The sequence below is a fragment of the Salvia hispanica genome, chromosome 3, assembly GCF_029641045.1.
Source record: "Salvia hispanica isolate PSC_SH4W2 chromosome 3, Shi_PSC_v1, whole genome shotgun sequence".
NCBI lineage: Eukaryota > Viridiplantae > Streptophyta > Magnoliopsida > Lamiales > Lamiaceae > Salvia > Salvia hispanica.
Window position 1 is genome coordinate 30,925,788 of NC_142694.1, and position 11,542 is coordinate 30,937,329.

Consider the following 11,542-nt stretch of genomic DNA (forward strand, 5'->3'; position numbering starts at 1 on the left):
TAATGGAATGCTACATTAATAAACAAGCAAATCTAACTAACTACGCACCAAACATTTGCTATGAAATCATCATTACTTATTGAGAGTATAGTACAGAGCGATTTATTATTAGAAACTTCGATAAAAGTGTAAAACAATGGCTATGAATACGATCAAGATGAAATCATAAATAGTCACCATTATATGAAAGCATAAATTATGAGTACTGAAAATGAATACTTCAAATTTTACTTGCGAAGGTGAGACCTTCTGTGGCCAGCTTATCTAAGCTGTTTGCAGGAGGCTGTACCTTGGCAACTTTGGCAATGGCCTTGTTCTCTTCCGGGCTACCGCTCTCCAAAAATGCCCCCACAACTTTCCCGTCTTTCACCCAGTATGCTCCGAACTTGTGGGTGGGAGATGCGGGGCTGCTGTCCCCAAACAACACACTCTCACCAACGTTGTCGCCATAAAACTGCCATGACAGGTCGAATGATCGGGAATAGAAGAAAGGGAGGTAGTCGTACTCGCCAATGGATTTCCCTTCTTCACTCGCGTATATTGCCTGCAGAAAAAATAGCATACTGTCAAGTGTATCTCACTCCATGCGCAAGATATTAAAATGTGCTTGTGCCTACCTCCACGGCCTGTTCAGCTGATTTGCGAGCGTGATCTACGTGTTCGACTCTTCTAATGTCACCATACATCTTCATGGGGAATGTGGCAACGTCGCCCACAGCATACACGTTGGATACACTTGTTTTGAAGAAAGCATCGGTCTGGAAGGGAAATAAGGCGTATCAGTCATGATACCAACAATATGCCTCATTTTTCTTGAGACTTTCGGTTTGAAGAGTGTATTGAATGTTAGTGATGAAAGCAGAAAGACGTCAAGGGTGTATGTGGTTTTGTACCTTAATTCCACCCTTGTCCTCTTCAATCTGGCCTTTGAATAACTGCGTCAGTGGTTTTGCACCCACACCAACGACAACAATATCGGCTTCCAGCACCCTACCATCCTTAAGTTTCACATTTTTCACCTGAAATCAGTGGAGAGGAAAATTTCAGGTAACCTATGAAGTTTGTCATGGAGTATGTATCCAGGAATCAAGTTTTCAAAGATTTAAAGCTCACCTCCTCATTCTCATTGGTCTCAAATCCAACAACTAATGCGCCCTTGATGACATTTACTCCCTTGTTTGTATAGTAACCTTCATAGAAGGCAGCTATGCCAGCAGTGAATAATCTAGGCACTGCGAAATCAAACATTTAAGCAGCGTCAACAGCTGCTATCAGTTATAAAGTCTCAGGGTAGACATATATCCAAGCACTTCATCAATTGTAAATCGAGTTATTTGAACAAACTTCTGAAATAAAATAATGTGACGAATATAACTCACTGCACCAAGGTTCGGGGAAAACCATGCTGACATCAATATTATTGGCTCTCAAAGCTGCACTTAGCTCCAGCCCGATGTATCCTCCACCAACAACCACAGCTTTACTACCATTCTTCTTTGCTTTGATTGCAGCCACAAGTGCATCAGCCTCGTCAATTTCTCTCAAATAAAAGATGTTTTTAGCATCAGCTCCTGGTGTGCCAAAGTCTGTCAATCTAAGAACCTGATCAAAGTAACAGAGAAATGAGAAACGAAGCCATCAACCAGGATATCAAACTAGAATATGAAAATTATATTCAGGAATGGTACTTAACAGTAGAACCAGTGGCGATGATAAGTGTTTGGTACTTAAATATTTCCCCAGCTGCACTGGTAAGGGTCTTTGAAGCAAGATCTGCTTTGACAATTTCTGTGCTAAGTATCAAAGATATTCCTGCAGATCATCATGACATGATACGTAAGGAGAACTTCAATTGAATCTCATACAAGAGATACTAGGAAGTAATCTGATCGATGCATGCCCTCACCGACTCACCCAAAAGACTGTCAACGGTAGAACTTCATCTGGCAGATATATGACTAATGAGAGAGAAAAACTAAAGTACCTTTCTCCGTATACCACTCGGGAAGGAGCCTCTCTCCACCACTTCCAACACACACATGAAAACCAGGGAGTCTTGCAGTCCCTGGAGGAAATTAATATTAATAAATAATCAGAACATTGTGATGGAAATAATACTAATAAAAATTTTCTTTGGGAATTTGGACAAAACTTTTTTTAGCCAATTTAAACTGAAATTCTACACAATTGTTGCAATCATCTCAAATAAAACATAACAAAAGTGCATTAACAAACAAGTACAAATAAACTTCTCAAACATTACATGACAGAGTACAAACTAGTATTCGTTCAAGACTGCAAAACGCATAAGTTTTTTTATGAGAATGCAGCCAGGATAAGTTTCACATGGTTACTGTTCAGAGTCTAAGAGATATACAGGGAATTATAAATTTCCATTTTTCTATATTGCACTTGTGCGCTTTGCAACTTGTGAATGTTAACCAACTAACCTTCTGGGAATAGGTACGCCTTACTTAATGCCGGACGTTCATAAGGAGCCACCTGAAACCATCATCAAATAAGAATATTAATGTCAACATACACAGACATCCTTTCGGATGTGAGATCAGAATCTAACAGTCTGAACAAAACACTGTCAACATGCACATACATCTTTTAGGATGTGGGATCAGAATCTAATAGACTAATAGTGTGAACAAAAGACTGTCAACATACGCAGGCATCCTTTCGGATGTGGGATTAGAATCTAATAGTGTTAATAAAAGACTTGGGATGACCAAGTCCAAGTGTGAAATAACAACAGAAAATAAATGCATTTCCATGTCAGGAAGGACTAGGCAAATATACCAGCAGATAGCAAACAAAATAAATAACCAAAAAACCGAAATACACAGTATCTTTCAACATGCTACAGAGATTTACCAACATATGTAAATAGATGAATAGAATGTTAAGGATAGGCAAGTAGGACTTGGTAACAGAATTCTCTCCATGAAGTTGACATTCACTATACTCTTTTCTGTGATGCATAAATTGGTAGGAAGCAAAATGCTAAGCTTTTTCTTGAAATGTTTGACAGCAGTCACAGCACAGAGTAGCACATGATAGACAGAAAGCTTAATAGCTCAAAATTGCTGAAGAAACAACAGAAATCTGAATAAATAGCTTTGAGTGCATACCGCCTCTTTAGAAATGATAGCAACTTCGCCATGTTTCGCTCCATGCTTAGCGAACGCCCTAGCAGCATATCCCTAAAATTACAAGTCAGTTTCAAGTTAGCCGCAAAAACACAGTACACTAACAAATCAATTCCAATTGTTTCCACATCCTGTTAACTTCACATAACTATCAAGACACGTTGTAAATTCGTAATCATCCATCTCTTAATCCAATACACATAATCAATCGCAACAAAGGACTGAAGATCAGCATTTATTCCGGGAAAAAAAATTCCACGCCGATACACTTTAACATTAAATCTAATACTGGTAAAATAACAAGCATAAGCCTTTCATCTTCTATTTTCTTTTTCATTTTATATGTAAAAACCTAAACCAATCAATAGCTGAATTCACAGTCGCCATCGAGATCGATAAAATACCCGAAAAAATGCAAAATGGAAAAAAATTGAACTGAAAAAATAAATACTCACAGCAGAAACACCTCCACCAAGGATCACGTACTTGAATGATTTCTCCGCCATTGAACAGATTCAGTAAAATTCTGGAGATATTTTCAGTTTTGAGCTGCTTTAAGCGGAGAATTTTCTAGAAATGTGTAAATATATAGCGTTGAAGCGGGCGCAGTGTGTAGATTGGTTGAGGATTGACTGTAGTGGAGAAGATGAATGGCTTACACGTGGCACGGTATCTGCCGTTTAATCTGCTGACTGTGTAATCATTTCTCAATACTAGCATGGAAAAATTAATGCATATTCCTACTACAATTTGTTGGCTATTTACTAAGTAAAATTGTTCTTTACTTCATATATTTGGAGGAAATTTTTGGAATATTTCTTTAAGGATTAGTACTCCCTCCGTTCCACAGTAATAGAGACATTTTATTTTCTGCACTTATTTTGAAAAAAATGATATTAAATAGTTAAAGTGAAGAGAGAGTAAAGTAAGAGAAAGAATAATGTAGAGAAGAGTTTTATCTATAATATTATTTCTCTTATTTTACTTTTTCTCCACTTTAACTATTTATAATTACTTTTTCAAAATGAGTGCACAAAATGAAATATCTCTATTACTGTGGAACGGAGGGAGTACTAGTTTAACAATGATTCTTTTCAAGTTATTTTCAGTAGTTTAAACATAAGTAATAAAACACATATATGGACTTACTATGAATTTTTTAATTTTAATCTGTTCGACATAATGTCAATAAAAATCACTTAATATAGATTTAAATATAAAATAAAATAAATAAGCTTTCGCTTCCGAAATAAAAACATAGTACTAGTATTTGTTAGATTGTAACAAATAATTTTTTTTTAGTTTCAGTAACGTTTAAGATAATATGATAAGTTTTTATTTTAATGAATAGTAAACTATACAATTTTATTTATTAATTATTTGTTGATCCAAGAACGGGCAAAATTAAAATATCTACACGACTACACCTATATGATTTGTTGTGAAACAAATTAGATTATGTCTTAAATTTTTAAATTTAATCTTGAGAAAAGATAAATGTACATAATATTCTTAAATTTTTAAATTTAAGTGAATTTAATTAAAAATCAATTTTGTTATTTACTTATATTATATGTAGCAAAAAGAAAGAAGCGATATAGAAATTTTATGCCGAATCGTAGCATGATTTCGAGCTTTATTTGAATTAACTATACAATATTTAGTAAAAAAAGTGTTTAAATATATAAATATTTAAGTAAAAATTTAATTTTTTTTTCAAAGTGTTACACAATGATTAGTATGAAAGTTATTTTAAATTAATTAATATTTTTAAAATGGTTTTCAGTGTAAAATGTTAAAAAGAGTTCAGTTATGTGCGTACAATTATGTGCGTTTGTCACTACCTAGTCTTATTGTAATTCTTGTAAAGAACCCATCTATTTTGTCTACATTGACCCAATACAGTAATTTAATAACTAGCCTGCAGGATTCATAGATTGGGCTACTAAATAGAAAGGTAATTATCCAATTGAAATTCCATTATTGTATGCCCTATATCTAGCTGAGAACCTTAATACTTTGGGGTAAATATTATGCTAGTATTACTTAAAAAAATAATTATGTTTTTTATTTAGGATTGTTCATAAAAATTAGTCTATATTTATTTATTGTGAACTCATCATTTACTAATAACTAGTATCACGTCTGTGCTATGCACAGATTAATATTTTTTTAAAATATTAATTTTCAACTTTAAATTAATTAAATAAAATTAGAATCAACATTAACAATGAACCATATGAGTAACAATTTTAGTTATGTGAGAATCAAAAATCTATACAAATCAATATTGAAGCATAATAAATTTAAAACAAATCGCATAATATAATGTTTAAACATTAAATCATAGAGTAGGAAGATAAAAATCATTCACAATAAAGAATTAAACACAATGGATAATTACTCATCATTTTTAAAACTTCTTTATAAACTACATTAACTTTAAAATTAAAATCAATCTCGTCATTATAAACGAAAACCTTCAATTCTTCATAATTCGTCACTCTTCAACAGAACTCATAGGTAAAATAACTCGTTTGTCATCTTTAAAGCAGCCCACCTCACCTAAAACTACAGTAAAATAAGGAACAAAATCAATTTGCAATGCACAAAATCAATAATCAATATGTATTAAAACGGTCATCTAGCAAAGCATAAGATGAGACCTATGAATGTATATAATCGAACAATTCACACCACATGCATTCGATGAAAGGACAAAAAATATTTTTATTTAGAATTCCAACCTAGCCATGGTCGTTGCAAACTCCCTTCACCTCATTAATTCGTTTCTCCTTACTTCTTCTTCCCTGATTAATCTTTGTTGAAGAGATTAAGGTTGAAAGTTTGAAACGCATATTTTTTGAATGATGCAAATCACCGATTAATGCGAAGAATCGTCATATACTCATATAGTATGAAGCTTCTTCCAATAGTAAGAATAAAAACACCAAATCTCCATTCTGCATAAAAATATATTTGAGTGTGTGATTGAATTTGTTGCTACCAAATACTCCGTATCACATATTTATAGCCCATGTAATAATATGAGAGAATCCTATTTTAAAACCGTTTCACTCCCAAAACCTTTTCATTTTCCTAGGCAGTTTTCCTAGCGAATCATTTAAAATTATAGTAACCACTCACTCCACTTAATCACAACCTCCTACTCATTCCACTAAATCACACATTTAATGAATTTTAAATTATATATATTAATTTAATATAATTTTTTAAATTAAATGATAATCTTGTAAATTTCTCTAAAACTTCCATTTTATATATTGTATAGATATTTTAATTATTTTTTTATTTCCTTGCTTTACTGATTTTATAAGTACTATTTAACTCGTCGCACTACTACTAAATTTTTTTTGTGATTGGAAATAGTATAAAGTAATAAGTTAACTATATATATCCAAACCTGGTAATGCCTCATTTTTTGGTACATAAAAATTGTGATACCAATTAAATGTCTGCATAAAGATCACTGTATTCAAATGAAACTCGATTGTTTTATGCATATATCATATATGCAACTAATGTTATGATATTAAATTTGTGGCCATATTTTACTTAGTCATTTCCCTTCTAATCCAAATATTTATTATGGGCCTAAATGCAGCCCAAGTGAAAACTATACAGTATAATTTTAAATTGGTCAATCTAGTTGGTCTGAAAGCCCAAAAGTATCTGAGGTTTGGGACAAAATATCATGAACCAATTACAGATTTGTAGAGAAATTTTTAGAAATTCGTACCTATAATTAAATAGTTAATCCAACTTTAAGGTGATAAAATAATCAAGTAATTAGATGATGGTTACTTAGGTATTTTTTTTATTACTCAAATCCTCTTTAAGTGAATTACAATTTAGCAATGCAATCTATCCACATCACATACGTGTGTGATTTTCCTCATATATATTCAAAATAATATATGAAATAATTGTTACTTTTATTTATGGGATATAAGGGGACCGCAAGATTTGTCTTTGTATTCAACATCACTAGATTTTGTTGACTCTCAAGTCTCAACTGAAGTTAGGGGACTTTTTTTAATTGAAACATCCCTTTCTATAGAAGAATTTGGCAATAAATTTATTGTTCTTTTCATTTTTTTTATTTTATGTAACGCCATTCTAGTCTAATTAGCATATAGTACATTATAATAATTTAAATTCAAAACTCCAACTTTGGAATAGCTCATAATTTATCTACTAATTATTACTAAAATTAAGATTCGAATTTTAGAGCTATTGTGAAAAATAACCTTTTAATTGTGTTAAGTGGCCTTTTAATTTTTAACTATTTTATATTTAAGAGAATGAATAATGATTCTCTATTCTTGTGATAACTCGAACCCATAATCTATTTGTTAGATGATAAGGGCATGTTTGATAAGTTAGTAATACCAAGATAGAGAATTATATATAGATATTTCTAATTGTTTGATATCATAGTTAAGCTTAACTCAAAGCTCAATATAAGATCAGGGCCCTATCTAATCTTACCAAAATTATAACATTAACCTTGTTTATGTATCCCATCAATTTGTCAAGTTAAGCCATGTTATTTAATATACAATACAAATTTAGATAATTTCTTTTATATCAAACAACAACGGAAAAAAATCATATCTTTGCATATCTTGACATGAAGTCCGTATTTCTTATCTTATTTTACATATCTTCTCATATCCCATCTTTTTTATCAAACGAGTCCTAAGTATCTTATTAGCTGAGATGTGTTTCTATCATATCAGTGGCCTTCTAATTTTTCATCAGGACTTATGTACTAAATTTCAGAAGTTCCCCAATTATAATAATAAGAAGAAGAATATAGTACTAAGTAAATTTCCTCTCATTTTATGTCGCAGTAGTAAAGTATAGCCATAATTTAATTTCAGGGGCTGCCTTAAAAGGAAGTTATCACAAAATGGACCACTTAGAAAGTGACCATTTTTTCTTTAGGGCAATGTACTCAAACCTAAGACATGATGAGCCCAAAAGTACTTAGTTTTTGGGTGTTTGGACCCCTAGACATGAGTACTAGTACTATGTTTTTAGCCCAAAGTTCTTCTACCTTATGTTCACATCAACTTTTCTTCTTTTCTTTTAGCTACAAGCTTTTCTCCCATATAACCAAAAGGCTCGTGAGCAAAGCAGTACAAGATCCAGTCCAAGCAAAAAAGAGGCGCAAGATCAATTACAAAACACATAAACCAACGATACCAAGCAGGATAAGTGAAACAGTGACACCCTTTAATCAAAAAAAAAAAAAAGGAAACAAAACGAATACACTGACCATCATCACAGATCCCTAATCAACAACTCGTTAGAAGAAGCCAAATGGAACCTCACGTTAGCATCAACCAACAGTAATCGAGCTGGTCTTTCGATTATGTCTCAATCATGTTCTAACTTTAATTAAATCCCCACGAACTTAGCCCAATGAAAAAAAAAGTCCTAAATATATTTTATTCGAATTAAACCACATGTATTCATGTCGAATCTAAAGAGAAGATGCATCCTTCGTTTGTTGAATCTCAAGTCAATGTATATGTGCTTCATTTATGTTCATACATAATAAAGAGAAAGACTTAACCTGAATTATATACTACTATTAGGTCAAGCCTAACAAAAACAAAACCCAACAATAGTGGCAAAATAATTAGATATAAATATTTAACTTTTTTTTTAAATGACACTTATTGCCATATAAATATCTTGATGCAAGTCTCTCACTATTTTCGTAGACACTGATTTGATAAGTGAAATTATTATTTTTGAAATCTATACCCCATATATTCAATTATTGTGCTTTCATTTATTTATAATATTACAGTGTGAAAAAATAGTGGTTCACATATGGTGGTTGATTGGAAATTTTAACCCATCAATAATAGGTCCAATTTATATGAGCCCTATTTCTGACATACACCACGTGATTTTGCAGACCTTAGGAAATTTTGAATATGAAAACATAAAATAAATTTTTTTTATCATATATTGGATCCTTTAATTCAATAAAATAATTCATATTTACTATTTCCAAAGAATCATTTTTTGATATATTTTCATCCGCATTTGGCCCACTTATTTATATCAAAAAATATGTGATCGATCCATTATTGTCGACATTAATAATCATAAAAACAACAAAGTAATTTATTTTCAAATCATTAACCACATTATCTAACTTTTATTTAAATTCGTAACATACACTATTTTCTAGTAGTATAATAGAGAAAGTATTATTGTACACCATTATATATTTATGCTACACATTTAATATTTTGTGAAATGACATAAATTTGGAATAAGAGTGAAATTTAATGAAATAGAGGTGTGCATGTGCGATGCTTACTAGTATTTGCTTGATCTATTTTTATAGCTAATTCTATGCATTGGATGTGTGGGTCATTTCCTTTATGTTTAAAATTGTTATTGGAATTTAAATAATATTAAAAATACATGAAAATAACTTTAATCGACTTTATTCATACACCACGACTTAATCGTAATTATACTCAATTGCCTATATTATAGCTAAATCAACAATTTTAAATGGAAATTGGAAAGCGAACGATGATAGGGGGTATTTCTTTATTTTCTAAGATAAGATTTGTCAACTAAATTTATAGTACTACTATTATTTTTTAAAAATGATTGTCAACTATTATGATTATTAAGTTACATAGTAGAACGTGAAGCATTGCACCTAAAAAGTAGGACCCAGTTGACTACATACAATTGCAATTCAATTGTATTCCTTTAATTTCTTGACTCCTTTTTCTAATATAGAAAAAAATGATATTACATGCTTTTTGCTTGTTGGAACCGATATAGGCTATTATGGATTATACAATAGTAAAATAGTTTATTTTATTTTATTTATAAGGAAAATTTGCCAATCAATGTTTTGAAGAGGATTAAGAGTTGGTTGCCAAATGCTAGGTGGTTTCGAAATAAGGGACGTGCCATAGCCTCCCCTACTAATGAATTGTTGCTAATCTTACCTAATTAATAATTATTCATGTTTATTTGTCTTCTTATTCAACTATTTATAAACTATTGCCTAACTATCCCTGTTTAGATATGGACTTTTATTTAATTATTTGGCATATGCATTGGCGGAACATTTAAAAAGAACATATTTTAGTTTCATTAATTAAAACAAAGTTATTTTTGTCATCGCATAATTAATATTAATAATTTAATATAGATTTGCGCTACTAGTGAGTCACACAATCAATTTAAAACACACACACATGCGTTACGTCAACAAAATTTTGGATAGATAGTTTATTTATTCGATACGATGATTTTGATGCTTTTTGTTAATTTTTATTGCTAGCTAATTTAGGTTTGGGTATTTATATTTTCTATTCAAATAATTTTTAGCATATTTGGAGGCAATAGGACGACGTGGTATAAAAATAAAACTATCATTATACTATGTTTATATAATTGGCTGTACAAATAATTTGAAATAATAGGTTAACATAATTTAAAATTGGCCCCAAACAAAATCTTTTAATTATTATTATTTATTATTTGAAAACATATTCTAACTAATTTGGGCAACCACATTATGTGTGGCTTCATCTGCCGACAGCCAGCCAGATTTATTGTTCGTAGATATTATTTACACACAAAATAAATAAATAAATACTAAAATCTTTCCACGTAAAATGTTGCTATCATCAATTTGAATTTATTTAGGGAAATTGGTCTCTAAAACCATGAACTTTACTCAAAATTTGGTATTTCCCATGAACTTTGAAATTGGTATGTAATATCACGAACTTTGCATTTTGTTTGGTATTTCCCCCGGCATGTTTATTACTATATTTGACTAACTTACGAGGCTTTTATCATACTTGACACAATTAAATTAACGTGGTTTTCAACGTGACTTTTTATGCTACATGTTATGAACTTAAAAAGTGGTTTCAAATATTATAAAACATATCACGGTTGCCTATGTTAAATAAGATTTTGATGAAAATATCTTATTTGAGTGAGTTTGGAAAATACCAAACAAAATGCAAAGTTCGTGATATTATATACCAATTTCAAAGTTCATGGGAAATACCAAATTTTGGGCAAAGTTCATGGTTTTAGAGACCAATTTCCCATTTATTTATTAGTATTGAATCTATTTATTAGTATGACTAAAGAATTACCGGAATTAAAGTAATGAATAAACTTGGGTTTTACTCTCTTAGTAAGTGTAATTTAATAAATATCCTTATTTAAATATCACAGCTAGCTTGATAAAAATGTTCTAGGAATTTATAAGATGAAGATAGCATGAACATTGCCAACTATTTAATTATTCGTTTTCTAATTGTTAAAGTATGTGTTAAATTAGTAATGAA

General features: G+C 30.8%; 1 protein-coding gene across 1 annotated transcript; it reads right to left on the minus strand.

Moving 5' to 3' along the window:
- Nucleotides 1-54: 54 nt before the first annotated feature.
- On the minus strand, nt 55-3,769 carry LOC125211769 (monodehydroascorbate reductase-like). Its single transcript, XM_089069358.1, has 10 exons — nt 3,614-3,769; nt 3,141-3,212; nt 2,451-2,502; nt 1,985-2,065; nt 1,694-1,812; nt 1,380-1,602; nt 1,114-1,232; nt 894-1,019; nt 618-758; nt 55-544 (listed from the first exon to the last, which is right to left on the minus strand). The coding sequence occupies exons 1-10, from the start codon at nt 3,662-3,664 to the stop codon at nt 221-223; spliced, it is 1,308 nt and encodes a 435-aa protein (XP_088925484.1). The 5' UTR covers nt 3,665-3,769; the 3' UTR covers nt 55-220.
- Between the last annotated feature and the right edge of the window lie 7,773 nt (nt 3,770-11,542).

Bases quoted from the DNA above. Each gene is read 5' to 3' on its own strand.
- LOC125211769 (XM_089069358.1), bottom strand. From the start codon at position 3,664: ATGGCGGAGAAATCATTCAAGTACGTGATCCTTGGTGGAGGTGTTTCT. The intron at 2,503-3,140 runs GTATGCACTCAA...TGATGGTTTCAG, and splicing joins CTATCATTTCTAAAGAGGCG to GTGGCTCCTTATGAACGTCC. The intron at 1,020-1,113 runs GTGAGCTTTAAA...CACTGATTTCAG, and splicing joins AGACCAATGAGAATGAGGAG to GTGAAAAATGTGAAACTTAA.